General features: G+C 36.0%; 1 protein-coding gene and 1 long non-coding RNA gene across 3 annotated transcripts in view; one reads left to right on the forward strand and one right to left on the reverse strand.

The window, feature by feature from the left end:
- ZNF782 (zinc finger protein 782) overlaps positions 1 to 5866 on the forward strand; it is a 35279-nt gene extending 29413 nt beyond the window's left edge. Inside the window, exons 5-6 of the mRNA XM_014561430.2 lie at positions 855 to 950; positions 3044 to 5866. Coding sequence (XP_014416916.1) covers positions 855 to 950; positions 3044 to 4917 — 1970 coding nt within the window. The 3' untranslated portion in view covers positions 4918 to 5866. The remainder of the gene's footprint in view (positions 1 to 854; positions 951 to 3043) is intronic.
- Positions 1 to 19149, reverse strand: part of LOC106729959 — a 59083-nt gene that overhangs the window by 1353 nt on the left and 38581 nt on the right. Inside the window, exon 5 of one of the 2 annotated variants that reach the window (XR_004319026.1) lies at positions 785 to 788. This is a non-coding gene — a long non-coding RNA (uncharacterized LOC106729959). Of the gene's footprint in view, positions 1 to 784; positions 789 to 8948; positions 9449 to 19149 lie in introns of those variants that run through there. The other variant, XR_004319028.1, reaches the window with a different exon arrangement.

A 19149-nucleotide genomic window follows, 5' to 3' on the forward strand; every position in this document is an offset into this window, starting at 1 on the left:
CTCACTTTAGTCTAGGACTGGTTTGGCTCCTCTACTAAGGCAATAAATGCCCTTCTGGTTATTCTACTAACTGGCCTTGAATTAGGAAGTGTTTCTACCCTGGCTAGTAGAAGCAGAAGCTTTCTACCTCTCTGTGTGCTATGGTGGTACTTCAGCCTACACTTTCTCCTGGTCTTTCCCCAACCTCAAGTGTTTTCCTTACATGCTTTCAAAAGTTAGTATTCAAGAGACCCTTTTGCAGATCTCCAAGGCTGTGTATCAGCATAGCTCTTTCTTCTCTGGTATTTTACCTTACAAATCCTAGTTGTCATGGCTTTCTTAAAATCCAGTTCTGTTGCCTTAATTTACTGAGTTAGCCAGGCTCTGTTTTGGTGGTCTCCTTTTGTGCTGTGGGTTGGAAGCTCTCTCAGCAGTAAACTGTAATAATCACAGGGCTCACCTCATTTGTTTCTCTGTTCTCAAGTGTCCCTGTCTGCACTCCTGTTGATTAAAGTCTAAAACTCATTTCATATAATCTATACGGTTTTTTAGATGTCTGATATGGAAGGATAAATCAGTTCCTTTTACTCCATTATGGCCAGATTTCAAATCTGTCCTTAAGAAATCTTGTTTGAAACACAGGCACTGACCATTTTAGAATTTAATGTTATCTAGGATTGTGATTCTAGGATTTAAGAAGGTTAATCCGTTAGGAGTGTAAGAAAATGTTTCTTGTTATCATTTCCCTCCCCCCCCAAAAAAAATTCTAGCAAGCACCCTCAGTGTGCTAATTCTGAAGCCATACCTTTCTTCACATTTGGAAACAACAAAACCTACACAGGTAAGTCAAGTGCTAAAGTATTTCCTGTTTGCAGGGTACTGCTTTACAAAACCAGAACTGATCTTCATGTTGGAACAAGGAGAAGATCCATGGTTGTTAGAGAAAGAATTTGTAAGCGGAAGTTCCCCAGGTGAGTTACTGAATACCAGCAGAAGGCTTCCAAGAAAATTAGATCCAAAATGATCAGCTAGAAGTGAGCAGTTTGAAATGCTTTTCAGCCTTCTCCTTTGAGAGGCCTTTACATTCGAAATTTTAGAAATAATAGATATAATAAAATGTGGACGAGGGACAACTAACAAAAGAAATGAAATGTAAGCAAGTTGATATTCTCACATCACTAAAAGATGGGAGTAAGGAAAACCCTTCGAAGCTGAAAAATTAAATAATGGATGTATGTTTAACAATAAAAAGATAAAAGCTAAGAAAAGTTAATAAAACAACTAAAATTGGGAGTAAACAGATGAGAAGAGAGAAATAAACCATTAACCTTGTCATTGTGTAATAAATTAGATAGAATTTAAATGAATAGATGATTAATGAATTATATAATGTAGTTAGGAAAGACGACTGGAGTAAACTGCAACCTTCCTAATTGTTAAAAGTTAAGTACATTTCACAGGCAAAGAAAACAGATCTGTTACTAGGAAAGTTTCTTAAAAAACTCTATCAAGGTTTCCCATGATCACCATCAGATTCATTAATTCACCTGGAGGACTCAGTTTGTAATATTCTCTCACAAATTTAAGCAACATTTATGTTAAAATCTGGAAGAAGTTACTGCCTGTATCATTCATTTTAACAAGGCTACATGGAGAGCACCCGTATCTGTGACTCACAATTTTTAAAGTAAATTACCATCACCAAAATCAGGACGCATCTTGAAATTGGTGGAAAAGTTTTCTATTGTTAAGCTTTGGGGAAATAATTTTGCCCTGCCTGAAGGACATTTGGATTCTAAATAGTTTGAAGGCTAGAATGGAGGATAATTTAGGGGAATAATATGAGTATAAAGTTATTGTTGGAAATGAACCATTTAATAAGGACTGATACCCTGTCAAGATTAGAGCAGAGAATACTCTGTACTAATGGATTGGTGGCTAGAACACATAATGAGCATATAGTTAGTGTAAAACTTCCTTTTCCTGAATTATTTCAGTTTTATCTTTCATCTGTTGGTACCTAAGGCAATAGATCCAAAACCTGCAAATATTTTTAGCATGGGCCTGATATTTTTGCGTGGTGTAGGGGTTGCAGTCAAATATGCACAAGAAATTTATGATAAATATAAAGGCTACTTGTAAAATTTCTAGGGCCAGTTTGAAACATATGATCCTTAGGGTTCTTGCAGAGAATAAAAACTAGATATGTGGAAAAATAGGTGGAAAATAGAATTAAAGAGTAGGCAGGGGCAAGACTGGTTTGGGGGAAATGAGTGAGCAAATTGAAAAGAGAAAAGTTACAATCTGATGATTAAGAGGGATTCACAATTGTACAGCCCTAATACAATACCAGGGCACCAGAACCAGGAAAGAGAGGTGACTGCAATATAGGTGGGAAATTGCTTTAACTCTCATCAGTTTTTTTCACTTCCACCAGTACATTTATGTTTCTGTCTCTGATTGTTTCTTTCAACATGGGAAAGTTGGTGCCATTATAAATTTATTTTAGTATTGACGTGTGTATTGGAAAAACTGGAGCTCCAATTGGAGTCATATAGACTAATGGTTATCTTATTGTAATCTATATTTGACTATGAATGTAGACTCCAGTGTTCTTCCCTTAATGAAAACTCTGTCTCAGGTAAATCCACTGAAAGCCATTCTCCATTGATACTTTTTGTTATCTACTTAGTGCAAAATCCTCGTTGAATTCATTCTGATCTCTGCTGTTTTCTTTTCCCAGGATCCAGTTCTCTTAAATATATTCTTTTCTCTTAATTGTTCCTTTCCTTTATATCCTCTTTTCTACCCAGTTTTGAAAATTATACTTTAACATACCAAGTGTATATGTATTTTCATTTCTAGATTCCTCTATCTTTTTCCACTACAAAAAGTGTTTTTCACAACAAAAAAAGAGAAACTATACACTTGAAATCACTTTATTTTGGGGAAACTGAGCCAGAAACCAAGGAGTCAAATACGTAATAGGGTATATGTATATAAATCAGATTCCATAATAAGTATGTTAAATATGATAAACTATTTTTAATTTTCTTATTTTTAGAAGAACCCCAGCCTGATAAAGTCTTAGAGGAGAGCCTGGAAAACCAAGGCAAACATTTGAGGCAAGTTTTATTCACCCACAAATCATTGACTACAAAGCAAGAAATTCCAAGAAAACCATATAATCTGGACATAAACATTCTTCCTGCAAAAACAGTGCCCTGTAAATTTAACACTGCAGGATCTAGTTACTTGCTTCTCAGCTCATTGGCCCCGCACTGTCAGTATTCAAGAAAGAAGACTCATGACCTTAATGTATGTGAGAAATGGCTCCTCAGTATTAAGGATAGTAGAACCAATACTGGAGAGAAATCTTTTGTTTATAGGAGACGTATGAACGCCTTTGGACATAAAGACAAAGTAATTCAGCATCAGACAATTCAGACTTTGCAGCAAGATTTTGAATGTAATGAACGTAGAAAAGATCTTCTTGAGAAGACTACCCTTGTTACATCTCAGAGTACCCAGCCAAAAGTGAAATCTTATAAATTCATTAAATGTGGAGAAAGCCAATGTGATAAGTCAACCTTGATAGTCTCCCAGAACAGTCATCCAGCGGAGAAGAGTCAGTATGAGTTTGATAAATGCAAATGTACTAAAGATGACAGTAATTTCAGTCGGATGACTCAAAGACCTGACACAGAAGGGAACTCTTTCAGCCAAAAATTACGCTGTAGAGAACAGCAAAAAGCTCATACAGGAATGAAAACCTTTGAATATGGAAGGAATTTCGGCCATAATTCAGCCCTCCCAGTGCATCAGAGGATTCACGCACTAGAGCAATCCTCCGACAATGGCACATGTACAGAGACATTGGATTACCAGTCAGCTTTCAGCGTACATCAGAGATCTCAAATTGCAGTGAAACCCTGTGAGTGTAACAAGTGTGGAAAATCCTGCAGTATGACTTCATGCCTGACTCAGCCTCAGAAGAGTCACACAGAGAAGAAACCCTATGAATGTCATGAATGTGGGAAAGCTTTCAGTGAGAAGTCACACCTAAGAAAACATCAGAGAACTCACACAGGAGAGAAACCCTTTGAATGTAATGAATGTGGGAAAGCTTTCAGTGCAAAGTCAGGCCTAAGAATACATCAGAGAACTCACACAGGAGAGAAACCCTTTGAATGTAATGAATGTGGGAAAGCTTTCAACTATAAATCAATTCTCATAGTGCATCAGAGAACTCATACAGGGGAGAAACCCTTTGAATGTAACGAATGTGGGAAATCTTTTAGCCATATGTCAGGCCTGAGGAATCATCGGAGAACTCACACAGGAGAAAGGCCATATATGTGTGATGAATGTGGGAAAGCTTTCAAACTGAAGTCAGGTCTAAGAAAACATCATAGGACTCATACAGGGGAAAAGCCCTATAAATGTAACCAATGTGGGAAAGCTTTCGGTCAGAAGTCACAACTCAGAGGACATCATAGAATTCACACAGGGGAGAAACCCTACCAGTGTAATCATTGTGGGGAAGCTTTTAGCCAGAAATCAAACCTCAGAGTACATCACAGAACTCACACTGGGGAGAAGCCCTATAAATGTGAAGAGTGTGGCAAAACATTCAGGCAGAAATCAAATCTCAGAGGACATCAGAGAACTCACACTGGGGAGAAACCCTATGAATGTAACGAATGTGGCAAAGCTTTCAGTGAGAAGTCAGTCCTAAGAAAACACGAGAGAACTCACACAGGAGAGAAACCCTATAATTGTAATCACTGTGGAGAAGCTTTCAGCCAGAAATCAAACCTCAGAGTACATCAGAGAACTCACACTGGGGAGAAACCCTATAAATGTGATAAATGTGGGAAAACTTTTAGCCAGAAATCCAGCCTTAGAGAACATCAGAAAGCCCGCACAGGGAATTAAACGTGTAAGTGTAATGAATGTAGAAAATCTCTGAGCTGGAAATCAAGTCTCACAATACAAAATAAAGCTATTGGAGAAAACCCCTATGATATAATGAACACTTGGAAGCTTCTCTGCAAGATCCTGGCTTGCACTAAACATCAGAGAATGCACACGGGAGAGAAATTCTTGGGCTATATTTTATATGGACAGTCTCATCCTGAGCCTGGTCCTCATTGTAGATCAGAGAACTCACGCAGCAAAGAAGCTCTACAAAGATAATCAGTGCTAGAAATACTCTGTGCCCTCAATCCTCAGAAAACTCACTGCGGAGCAACTCTGGGAATGTACTGAAAATGTGAAAACTTTGTGCCGGCCATCACAATTCATTCATCATCAGAGAAATTAAACAGTCAGAAAACTGAGAATTTAATGAATGTATGACAACCTTTAGCCAAAAGCCAGCTTTCTCAGTAAAGCAGAAAATACATAAAGAGTGGAGACCTCGTATTCAGAACAGACAAGAAATCAAGGTAATGGATATGGGGAGTCTTTCTACTATAAGTCAACCCTCAATTTGACTTACACAAGGGTAACAACTATATGACATATAATGACTATTAATTGTTCGCCAATAACCATTTTCTCTTCTCTTCATGCCACACCTAGTCTGAATTTCTCAACTGCTCTGTCATCCAAATGAGATCATATTATTAACCTCTGGATAGTGAAATATAGGGGGTTCAATGAGAGGTCTTATTAAGTACATTTCTCAAATTCTTAATGTTTTCTCCTGTCCTTTGTCAGAATGGAGTGGCGGTTGCCCCCAGCAAATCCACGGGGCTCTTGCACGGAAGATGAGAGGGTACGAGATAGAAGGAAACAGGGCCAAAGAGTGACTGTTGAATGGAATCTTCTCCTGATGTTCACAGACTCTTTGCCATGATGAATAAATTTGTGCTCTACTGAACTTCTGTAGGTTTGGGTATACTTAATGCTGGCATATACTCACGAACCCTCAGTTATCAAAGTCTATGAATATGATTTCTGTGAACATGTGAACTCAGTGTATATCAGAAACATCACACAGGAGAAACCACTGACAACAAGCTGAATGACCAGTTTTTATCCACAACTCTTCTTTAGGTAAATATCAGGGGAAGATACCTAACATTTCAACATATATAGGTAATCCTTTACCCCTCAAAATGATATCTCGTTAAGTATCTGATAATTGAGTTGTGAATGTGTGAAAGCTTTCAACAAGTCATCAAACTTTAATATCCCTCAGAGTTTGTTATAAGGGGAAATTTATCCGTTTGAGAGGTAAATAATAGCCTTTATGTTATATCAAAACTATTTTTTCATACATAGTTTTACATATTTGATTTAATTTAATATTACATGTTAAAACAGTTGATGAAATATAAAAATATTGATTCATGCACACGCATTAGAATGAGAAACTAAAAAACAAGAAATAAATTGCATAAAATGCACAGTGTTGAATGTCTGTGAATGTGTTCTGAGTTTGCTGTTGTTTGTCTGTGAATTTGTATGTGTGCCACTTAGGTGTTTGTTTTATATGTGTATTGGAACTCAGCTGCATCGTAATAGAATTATGTACCCCATACTTAGTAACTATTCTGATATCAACTATGAGTTGCCACATGTATATTAATAACAAATAAACTTTTCATAGGAAGAATCTGAAAATTCAGAATCCCATAACACATTCCCTTTCTCTTTCTGCCTCCTGACACGTACTTATAGGAAAGGCCATTGTTACTAAGCTGTCTTTTTTCAAAGAAACCAAACAGTGTTTTCTGGATACTTTTGTATCATCTCAGGGTCACTAACACAAATATTGTATTGAGGCATACACACGTACAAATGTGTGTGTGTGTGTGTGTGTGTGTTCTATCTATCTCTTCAACGCCACTGATTCTTTCCTCAGTGGTTTTAAGTACGCTGATGAGCCCTTTGAAGACATTCTTCATTTATTGTATGTGTTTTTTTTTTATTAATAGCATTTAAATTGTATTATAGTTTCCATCTCTCTGCTAAAATAACCTATCTGATCTTGCATGTTGTTTACCTTTTCCATTACAATTATTTTATATGGCATTTGGCATTCTCTGTCTCAGTTAAGCCACTGCTTAGGTTCTTATTTCTCCTTGCAGTCACCAAGCTTTCCAGACTTGGGGCTCATTTTTTGGGCTAGTTTTTTGCCCTGCAATGTCAGATAGCTTACATATTCAGGAAAGTCTTCCCAGCTGTTTTCTTGTTTTAAGAATAGGAGCAATGCTTTTTCCTGCTTGCTAATGATCTGAACTGTAACTGAAAGTTGCCGGTTGATTTTTGACATATGTTCCAGGGTAATTTGATGGGAAAAAGATGACTTTTTCAAAAATGGTGATAAAATAACCAGATATGTATATTTTTAATACACCTTGACTTTCATACCGTAATTAAAGATTTATTAAAAATAAATCATAAACCTAAGCAAAATAGCAAAGTACAAAATTTCTGTTAGGAAACAAACTAGTTGTACTGTGAAGCACACAGAGATTTTTGAGATAGTATTACAAAAAAGTGTGAGACATAAAAAAAGATAAATTTGAGTTTATTAAAAGTTAAAGTGTCTGCTTTTCAAGATTTTATTATGAAAGCAAAGAAGAAAAACACACGCATTGGGAGAAAATGTCTCTAATAGATGTATCTGTCAAAAGACTTGCATCCATGATATGTAAAGAATGTTCATAATGCAATAAGAATACAAACAATACAGTTAAAATTAGGAAAAAAAAAGGAAAAGAATAAAACAGGCATTTCACAAAAGAAGATATATGGATAGCCAGTAAGTACTAGAAAACATGTCCAAAGATTTAGTCATCAGGGAAGTGCAAATTAAAACTCTAATGTGGGATCATTACAAGTCCATTTGATGGTTTCTTGTACTTTACTTTACCTAAAACCAACAATTTCAGCTCTAGGTATTTATCCCCAGGAAAATGTAAAGAATTGTACAAAAACAAAAATCAAAAATAAATGAAAGTTTTAAAAGAGAATTGTATAAAAATGTTCATAGAATCTTTATTCATAATAGCCCCAAGTTAGAAAGAACCAAAATGTCCATCAACAGATAAATGTATAAAGTAATAATGTTGCCTGACAATGGAATATCACTCAGTAATGAAAAGGAAGGAACTACTAATGCATGGAATAACATTAATAATAAGGTTAGGCTATGCAAAAGAAGCCAGGCACAACAAAGTAGAGCTGTATGACTCTAACGTTTTAGTGTTCTACGTAGATTGTGGTGTTTACAAAAATGTATAAATTTTCAAAACTCATCAAAATGTACCAAAAATGCATATATTTATATAAATAACACTTCGATACAATTGATTTTAATAATTATAAAAGTAAATTTTGGATCCCCCGTATATTATGAGACCCACATTCTGAATTTGCCAAGTGGCTCATTGGCTTTACCTACTTGGGTATTTATTCCTTTCCCCCTCCCGTATGGCGGTGTGACCTTGGGCAAGTCAGTTCTCCTTTATGTCCCACAGTTTCCTCATTTGTGAGAGGTGCAGAATGTTGATAGTTACCTACAATTCTTTTTGGAGGCATTTTCTGAGTTAATCTATGTCTGTCACTTAAAACTGCCTGGCGTGGAGTCAATGAGCAGTAAGTAATAACTAACCGTTATCAGTTTCACTACTGTTAAAAATCAGGAAAAAGATCTGTGTTCCTTAAAAGAGCTTGAAGCAAGATTATAGCTGATACTAAAACAACATAATAATGTAGGCCTAGAGGAGATTCAGCCTTGATGTGATGGGTAGGTGGGAGTTCCCCACACTCTGGGGGCTTTTAACTTTTCTCTATCTGATTATACCATTTCTGAAACTTCGAAAGCTTCAGGCGTGTGAACTGGTTGACATGCCTCAGCCCAAAACATTTTTAAGTGTCCAGTTACCAGGAAATCGTTTTTCCACAAAGGCAGGGAAAGCACCTGCCATGACTTTCCCTCCCCTTCCTCCCCCTAGAGCTTCTCTCTGAGAGAAGCTTTTTGAAGTCTGAACTAAGCTGGAGTATTGTCACTTGAGTTCTCTGTTGTAGGTTCTTCCATCCTGGGTAGAAGTTACACACCAGTTACATAAATATTCTAGACAGCAGCCACACTTCAAGGTAGTGTACACACACACACACACACACACACACACACACATACACACATCCTTTAATGGCCACTGTTTTTCTTATTTCTGTTTCCCCGCTATACTGGAGGTGATTTCAGATGTGACCCATAATGTCTGCAACCTTGCTCAGCCAGTGACCCCACAAAATCGCAGACCATAGCCTGTGGCCCCCTCCTGACCAGAAAGCCCAAGTAGCAACCCTTCCCAACTGTGGAGCACAGTCCCAACCCCACCTACCTGCAGGGTACAGTTGAAAGCCCCGCCAGATGAAGGAGCCCAACCAGCAGCTGGTCAACAGTGGGGCACAGCCTGCAGCATCTGTTCACAGATTCCAGCCTGAGCCACTATGGAGGATAGTTGGAGGTTCCTTAAAAAACTAAAAATAGACTTACCTATGATCCAGCAATCCCACCCCTGGCCATATATCTGAAAAAACCTCTAATTTAAAAAGTCACATGCTCTCCAATGTTCATAGCAGTACTATTGACAGTAGCCAAGACAGAAAAACAACCCAAATATCCACTGACAAATGAATGGATAAAGAAGATACGGTATATATAGCTCAGAAAACTATATTCAACATCTTATAACCTATAATGAAAAAGTATGAAATATATATATTTTTTTATATATATAAAAGTAATGGAATATTACTCAGCCATAAAAAGAATTAAATAATGCCATTTGTAGCAACATGAATGGACCTGGAGATTATCATTCTAAGTGAAGTAAGACAGAAAGAGAAAGAAAAATACCATATGATATCACTCATATGTGGAATCTAAAAAAAGAAGAAAGAAGACACTAATGAACTCATCTATGAAACAGACTCAGACATAGTAAACAATCTTATGGTTACTGTGGGGGCGTGCAGGGGGGAAGGATAAATTGGGAGTTTGAGATTTGCAAATATTAACTACTATATATAAAATAATAAGCAGATTTCTTCTGTATAGTACAGGAAACCATATTCAATATCTTGTAGTAACTTATAGTGAAAAAATATGAAAACAAATATATGTATGTATATGTGTGACTGAAACATTATGCTGTACACCAGAACTTGCCACATTATAACTGACTATACTTCAATTTTTATTACATGAGGTAACATATTGTCAATGAGGATACCAGAAGCAGCAGAAAGATGAAAAAGAGCCAACATATTTGAAGTAATCATGACTGCATATTTCTTCAAATTAATGTCAGGCACCAAACCACAGATACAGGAATCTCAGAGAATATAAAGCAAGGTAAATTCAAAAAAAACCTACTGGTAGGCATGTCATGTTAAAACTGCAGAAAACAGACGATAAATAAAAATTCTTGAAAGAAGCCAAAGGAAAAAGGAGCAACCCATAAAGGAGCAAAAATAAAAATTGCTCAGAAACCATGCAATGAAGTAAACAGTAAAATGAAATATTTAAAGTGTTGAGATTAAAAAAAAAAAACTCCACAAACCTAGAATTCTGTATCCTGCAAAGTTATCCTTCAAAGTGATGGAAAAATAAAGACTTTTTCAAACAAACAAAAGTTGAGGAATGGGTAAAGAAGATATGGTATATGGTTTATGTTGCCCATAAACCTGTCTTGTAAGAAATACTAAAATTCCTCAAAGAGAAGGAAAATTATATATGTCAGAAACTCATTTCTATATAAAGAAAGGAAAGGTGTCAGAAAAGGAATAAGTAATATTAAGATAAAAATCTTCATTTTTCTTATACTTATTTGAGCTAACAGATAGTAGTTTATTCATAATGCAGCAATTCAATGATTATAGCTTATATATAAGTAAGATGAATGACAGCCATGTTACAAGGGAGAACTTGAGAATATTTTGTTAGTATAAGGTACTTGAGCTACCCCTGAAATGACGGTGTTACTTGAAAGTGGACTTGGGCTAGTAGTAAAATTAGTTGTGTCAATTAGTTGCAAACTCTAGGGCAACCATTTTAAAAAGTTATAAAGGAAGTGTAATTGATATGCTAACAAGGAGAGAAGACAAAATCATATAAAACACGCAATTAACACTACAAAAGGCAGGAAAAAGAATGGAAGATAAAAATAGGAACAAAGCAAGGGTAACAAACAGAAAACTGACAAATGCAATACATATTAATTCAATGATATCAATAATCAATTTAAATGTCAGTGGCCTATGTAACATTTAAAAAACAGAGATTGCCAGAGTACATCAAAAAGTAAGACCCAAATATATGTTGTCTACAACACTTTTTTGGGGGGGGTGTAATTAGATTTGGTTTTTGTAATGTTTTTTAAAATTTATTTATCTTCAGTGGAGGTACTGCAGATTGAATCCAAAACCTTGTGCATGCTGGGCATACACTCTACCACTGAGCTATACCCTCCCCCCTTACAACACTTGAAATATAAAAATACATGTAGATTAAAAGTAAAAGGATGGAGAAAGATACACCATGCTAACATTAGTCAAGAGAATGCTATAATAGTTGTATTACTTCAGATAGAGCAGATTTCAGATGAAGAAAAGTCATCAGGGATTAAAAAGGAGATTTACATAATTATAAATGTGTATTCTCCAAGAAATCATAACAGTCCTTAATGTGTGTGTGCCTAACAATGGAGCATTAAAATTCATGAGTCAACAATTGATAGAACCGCCGGGGGAAATAGATAAATCCACTATCACAGTTGGAGGTTTCAACAGCCCTCTATCCGAAATAAACATATCCAGGCAGAAAATCAGTAAAGACATAGTTAAACTCAAAGTCCCGTGAATGGATTGGATATAATTAACATCTGCAGACTCTCTTTCATCTAGCAAAAGTAGAATACACGTTCTTTCAAACTCACATGGAACATTCAACAAGATAGATCTCATTCTGTGTCATGAAACAAGCCTCAGTAAATTCAAAAGTATAGAAATTATACAGTGTGTTCTCTGAGACCACAGTGGAATTAAACTAGAAAGCAACACAGAAAGACAGGTGGAAAATTCCAAAATACTTGGAGATTAAGCAATGTACTTCTAAATAACACCTGAGTCAATGAAGAAATGTCAAGAGAAATTTTTTAATACTTTCAGCTAAGTGGAAATATGACTTGTTAAAATGTGTGATCTCAATTATAATTGAGCTGTTTTTGGTGGGACATGGAGTCCTAAGGGAGCATCAGTACATTTCCTAGCCAGGGACACAGGGGGAACTTTGGAGTAAACTGGGTTGTCAGGCCTTTTCTAAAATTTTGGCTCAAATTGGAAAATAAGTTGATATACGGAATGAACACACCATTTGCTAGTGAAATAAGAAACTGAGCCTGCTCAGCTCTGGAGAAAAGGGACATTTGCTCCTTCCTGCCACAGACATTCTCAGGCAACTGAGAACCTAGCAGAAGTAACTGAACATCAGTCCTCGGGATGTGCAGTGGTCCCACAGGGGACCCCACTACAACATTGCATTGAGTAAATTCTGCTCACCAAGGGACACAGTAAGGCTGATTACCTAGTGCTCTGAGCATCCAAGGCAGGTTTAGACTGTCAGAGGGAGAAATTGAGACCTGTAAGAGTCAAATCAACCCAAGGGTAACTCCTTGGCGAACTAGACTCAAATCAGCACACATTCAGTTCATCACACGGCCCATAGGAAATTGCTCAGATCATATCTGAGTTAGGCTATCAGATTAATAACAGGAAACCATGCCTCAAAGGGCAAATAGCTTCCTAATGGACAGCTGCTCATTGGAACTCCAGCTCGCTTCATGCACAACTGGAACCATGTCAATGCTTGCAAGTACTCATCTTAGCTCTTAAATGGCCAGGATGAAGCTCTGTTGACATTTCAAAACCGTAGAGAAAGCTGGCTTGATAAAACATCTTTTCAAAATTCTGACCCTGAGAGAACAAAAATATTCCAAAGGAGAAAGCTTGAAGTTATAACTCTTATTATGTCCCTGAAATGTAAACACGGCCCACATTGCCTGTGACTCCAGCGTTGGTTCAATTAGTGAAACCTAAAACTGAAAGGAAAAAAGGTGAAGGAAAGGTGTTTTTAAACTCAAAAAGGAGAACTATGAGAGATCTGTGTCTATCTGAATGTATGAATGTCTTTGTGCACATGATAAATGTATGTCTCTACCACCAGATAATATCAAACTTAATTTGTAAAAGAGCTCTATTTAATTGAGCTCTTTAATATTACAAATCAAATATCTCTAAATGTAATTTAAACTAGCCCAAATTGTTAAAGGATCGCGTGATCTAGGATTACTCTTTAATGAAGAGAAAGTTTAAATTGTTTTGATTAATATAGACATGTCTTTAGAGTCATCATTAAGTATAATTTAGTGTACCTAGGTTTACTAAAAAATCAATATGCTTGTGTTATTTCTGTTGCAAAATTTGTCAAAAAGAAAATTAACTTGGTACGATGATATTTTCATACGCAATGAAATAGAAATAAATGGGATAAAAGTTTTCTGTGAACTCCTTAAAAATAAAATATAATTTATGCTTCATTTACGGAGAAACTAAAAACAGATTCTCCAAATTTTGGGTGACTTGAAACTTTGGAGTTCTGCTAAATTAAGTTAAATTCATTGACTGTCTAGATCATATTTACTAAGATAAATTCTGAAACATCAATTGCTAAAGAAGTCTGTGTTTACCTACCTTTGACTTCTTATTGCAGAGACTAAATATGTTTGAGACTATTAATTAATATGATTTGTGCTTTATTGAAAGTTTATACTATGAAATGGCATCTATTTAGAGATTAATTTTTAATAGGGAACCGTGAGAAAAGAGTTTTATGCATGGCCAAGACTAGGATTAGACTAAATTTAATTAAATGAATGAATTTTAATATTGAAGGAAAAATGATGTAAAACCGAGATTTGCAGGATTTATTTCTCTGTTAACAGAACAAAGTTTTCTTGAAATATTGATCTGCTTTTGATAACAGATTGTAAAGTTTCTTTACCAGTAATTTTCTGCACTTTGAAATCTTTTATTGTCACTTCGGATACTTGAATATTGTTTCACAGTGATTTATGATACTACTTAGCCAAACATTTAAAACCTTTTGATATCTTTAACAAACTTTCTCAAATCAAATTCCAAATGAAGTTCTTTAACCTCTAGCTTACTTTGGGGTGCTCCAGAGAGCCCCTGAACATCTCAAAGGGAGAGATTTAACTAATTAGGCTTGTCTGGTCTGTTAAACTACACGGGAAACACTGGCAAATCAGTAACGATAAACCTTCTTAGGTTATATTGTGTGAGTAAATATTATTAATATAAATGTTCTAGTAACTGTATGAAGTTCCTAAAATTTAAAAAGTTCTGGCATATTGTCAGTCATAATTCTAGTTACTATCTTAAAATATTGTATGTCACAGAAATTGCCAAATTGCCTTGTGTAGGGAAAATAGAGTCACTCAGTCCCCCTCGCCAGACATCCGGTGACCAGTGACTCAGCTGTACCACCCCACATGCGCGGTACCCATGGCGTGTCTTGCATCACGCAACCGCACTGGTTAGCTCCTATCACAGTTGGCTAGATGCTGGCTTTATTTGCGTAGATACATAAGGTGGATGGGACTTCCTGCTGCCGCTACCATTAGTTCCTATGCGCTTCTCCACAATAAAGGCATGTCAGAGATACTCAGATGCCTCTGAGAGTGTTCGTCCGTCTGCCTGAATCCCGAGTGAACCTGCCAGGCCTCGAGCACTTGCAATACACCTTAATAATTTCATTGTAATCAGAGCTTTCACCACACCTTTAAGTCTTCTGTCATCTAGAGCTATTTATTGTCTTACTCTGATGCTTTTACCAAAAATGCTTGTAAATAACTTGTTTTTATGCTCCAAAACTAAATTAGACTTGGTAGGAAAAGGACTTCCACCTTGTACAAGGACGATTTCAGCAATGACTCTCATGTCAGGCTACTAAAAAAATAATAATAGTGTCTCCTTTAACTTTTCATGTCCGACACTCAGCAATATTCTGTAACTTCTTATGAAGTATTGTTTCCTGCACCAAATGCTACTTCAGTTAGATGCAATACTTTAACCCTGCAATTTTGCTTCCGGTACCACAGGATGAAAACAGCCATGACTGCATTTTGTTAACTGATTCTCTTCTTGTTCCCAGGAATGATTTGTAAGAAGCTTCTATTGATAATGCTGATGCAATTTAATTTATAGATGGGTCCTACCATGGATGAGCAGGGCCGTTACTGAACTGGATATGCAATAATGGCCACAGTGGACATAATTGAAAGCTCTTACTTACCAGAAACAAAGCCAGCACAACAAGCCAAGTAGATTACCTTAACCTGAGCTTGTCAACCAGCTAAAGACCAGGTAACAAATAGACTGAGTCGCTACACTTTGGAGTGGCACACAGCTTTGGAATGCTATGAAAATATGAGGTTTTTAACTTCTTCAGGACAGCCTATTAAAAAAAATGGAAAACTGGTTGCAGAGTTATTGTTATGCAACTACGTAAATAGTTAGCAAACTATTAAAACACCCAGGGCATTCTGAATCTGACACTATGGAAGCTGCAGAAAATCAGTTTGCTGATGCTGCAGCCAAAAAGGCAGGTGTAATTATTCATCCTGCCCAGCCTGAGGAATGTCCACTCCACCGCATTAACCCTGCTAACCCATGAAAAGATTTCCAGAATAGATAAATAAATTTCTTCTGTATGGCACAGGGAACTATATTCAATATCATGTAGTAACCTATAATGAAAAAGAATATGAAAACAAATATATATATGTATGTATATGCATGACTGGGACATTGTGCTGTACACCAGAAATTGACACATTGTAACTGACTATACCTCAATTTAAAAATAAAAACATTCCCTTCCTCAGGCTCAAGAAATCACCATCAAAAAAGAGAAACAAATACAGCAACTAAAAAGGGGGATTTTTGATCCCACCACACAAACACAATTTAGATGATTAAAAAAAACTAAAGTGTCTCTTGGAGTACAATGGCTGTTACTCCAACATGCATATTCTCTAAGTCATTTTCCCACCTGAGAAATTTTTTGGGGGGAAAAAAGAATATTTTTGGAAACTTTCACACACACAGTGTTCAAGGGAAATGTATTACATTATTGTCAGGATATTACTGATGTACTGGGGGGGGGGGGAACGGTAATTAACTCCTTTTACAGCCAGCTCCCAGGAGATTTAAGCCTTAAGGATTATGAATTGAAAATTAGAGACTTTGTTTGTTGGCAAGGACATTAAGCAAAAGATTCTTTGCAGCTGTAATGAAAAGAAACTTATCAGGTATTATTAACTAACCCATGTGCAGCCAAACTGAAAGACATAAATTCATATCCCTCGTTTTAGAAAGGCCCTCCACCTCAATGGACTTCAACCCCCGTTTCTAACACCTGGCTTCAACTAAGACAAGCGTCACCAGGCATCACCAGGCTGGGATGAGAAGAAGCTAACACAGGAATAGGCAGCTAACCAGGCCTGTAAGACTATCCTACTAATTCAGTTGTGCTGATTACTCAATGTATATCTCTGTCAAATTGAAAGTTATTGTTTTATTTCTATCTGTGGTTTTACCCTAGTGTTAAAATGGAAGGAAAATTCTTGACATAAGTAGTCACAAAATACTGCTACTGGAGGCATCTGACCAATCGTTGGATCTGTCATCAAATTCCTCAATCAACACAAAGTCAATATAGGCCCCTCATAATTGCTGTCACTGACATTTTCAGATGTTCTTAGAATCTATTTTTTTAATTGAAGTATAGTTGACTCACACTGCTGTGTTAGTTTCTGGTATTCAGCATACTGATTCCGTTATACATTTATATATACTTTTTCATATTCTTTTACATTATTATTACAAAATATTAAATATAGTTCCCTGTGCTATGCTGTAGGATGTTGTTTTATATCTATTTTATAAACATCTGCTAATACCAAACTCCTAATTTATCCCTCCCCCCCTTTCCCTTCTGGTAACCATAAGTTTGTTTTCTATGTCTGTGAGTCTCTTTCTGTTTTGTAAATAAGTTCATTTGTGTCCTTTTTATTTTATTTTTTTAGATTCCACGTATAAATGATATCATATGATATTTGTCTTTCTCTGACTTACTTCACTTAGTATGATAATGTCTGGGTTCATCCATGTTGCTGAAAATGCCATTATTTCATTCTTTATATGGTGGAGTAGTATTCCATTGTGTGTGTATATATATATAATATATAATATATATATAATATGTATATATATAATCAGTCGATGGACATTTAGGTTGTTTCCATGTCTTGGCTGTTGTAAATAGTCCTGCTATGAACATTGGGATACATGTATGTTTTCAAATTAGAGTTTTCTCAATATATACGCCCAGGATTGGGAAGACTGAATCATATGGTAAGTCTATTTTTAGTTTTTTAAGGAATCTCCATATTGTTTTCCATTGTGGCTGGAGCAAATTAAATTCCCACCAACAGTGTAGGAGGGTTTCCTTTTCTCTACACCCTCTCCAACATTTTTCATTTGTGCACTTTTTAATGATGGCCATTCTGACTGGTGTGAGGTGATACCTCATTGTAGTTTTGATTTGCATTTCTCTGATAAGTAGCGATGTTTAGCATTTTTTCATGTGTCTATTGACCATTTGTATGTCTTTATTGAAGAATTGCTTGTTTAGGTCTTCTGCCCATTTTTGGATTGAGTTGGTTGTTTTTTTGTTATTAAGTTGTATGAGCTGTTTATATACTCTGGAAATTAAGCCTTTATCAGTTGCATAGTTTGCAAATATTTTCTCCCATTCTGTAGGTTGTCTTTTCATTTTGTTTATGGTTTTCTTTGCTGTGCAAATCTTTTAAGTTTAATTAGGTGCCATTTGTTTATTTTTGCTTTTATTTCTGTTGCCTTGGGAGACTGACCTAGGAAAACATTGCTACAATTTATATCAGAGAAAGTTTTGCTTATGTTCTCTTCTAGGAGATTTATGATGTTCTGTCTTATGTTTAAGTCTTTAAGCTATTTTGAGTTTATTTTTGTGTATGGTGTGAGGGACTGTTCTAACTTCATTGATTTACATGCAGCTGTCCAGCTTTCCCAACACCACTTGTCAATGAGACTGTCTTTTCTCCATTGTATGTTCTTATCTCCATTGTTGAAGGTTAATTGACTGGAGGTGTGAGTTTATTTTTCAGCTTTCTAATCTGTTCCATTGATCCATATGTCTGTTTTGGGGCCAGTACGACACTGTTTTGATTATTGTAGCTGCATAGTATTGTTTGAAGCCTCGGAGGGTTTTCTCCAGCTTCATTCTTTTCCATCAGTATTGCGTTGGCAATTCTGGGTCTTTTGTGATTCCATATAAATTTTAGGATTATATTTTGTAGTTCTGTGGAAAATGTCCTGGGTAATTTAATGGGGATCACATTAAATTTGTAGATTGCTTTGGGCAGTATGGCCATTTTAACAATATTAATTCTTCCAATCCAAGAGCATGGGACATCTTTCCATTTCTTTAAATCATCTTGTTTTATTTTTCTTAGTATGTAAGTCTTTCACCTCCTTGGTCAGGTTTATTCCTGAGTATTTTTATGCAATTTTAAAAGGGACTTTTTTTTAACTTTCTTTTTCTGCTACTTCATTGTTAGTGTAGTGAAATACAACAGATTTCTGTATGTTAATCTTGTATCCTGCTACCTTGTTGAATTTGCTTCTCAGCTCTAGTGGGTTTTGTGTGGAGTCTTTAAGGTTTTCTGTGTTTAGTATCTTGTCATCTGCGTATAATGACAATTTTACCTCTTCTCTTCCAATTTGGATCCCTTTTATTTCTTTCTTGTCTGATTGCTGTGGCTAGGACTTCCAATACTATGTTAAATAGAGGTGGTGAGAGTGGGCATCTTTGTCTTGTTCCAGATTTTAGTGGAAAGGCTTTCAGCTTTCCACCACTGAGTATTATGTTGGCTGTGGGTTTACCATAAATAATTTTTATTATGTTGAGATATGTTCCCTCTATCCCCACTTTGAAAGTTTTTATCATGAATGAACGTTGAATTT

Source organism: Camelus ferus, chromosome 4 (assembly GCF_009834535.1).
Source record: "Camelus ferus isolate YT-003-E chromosome 4, BCGSAC_Cfer_1.0, whole genome shotgun sequence".
NCBI lineage: Eukaryota > Metazoa > Chordata > Mammalia > Artiodactyla > Camelidae > Camelus > Camelus ferus.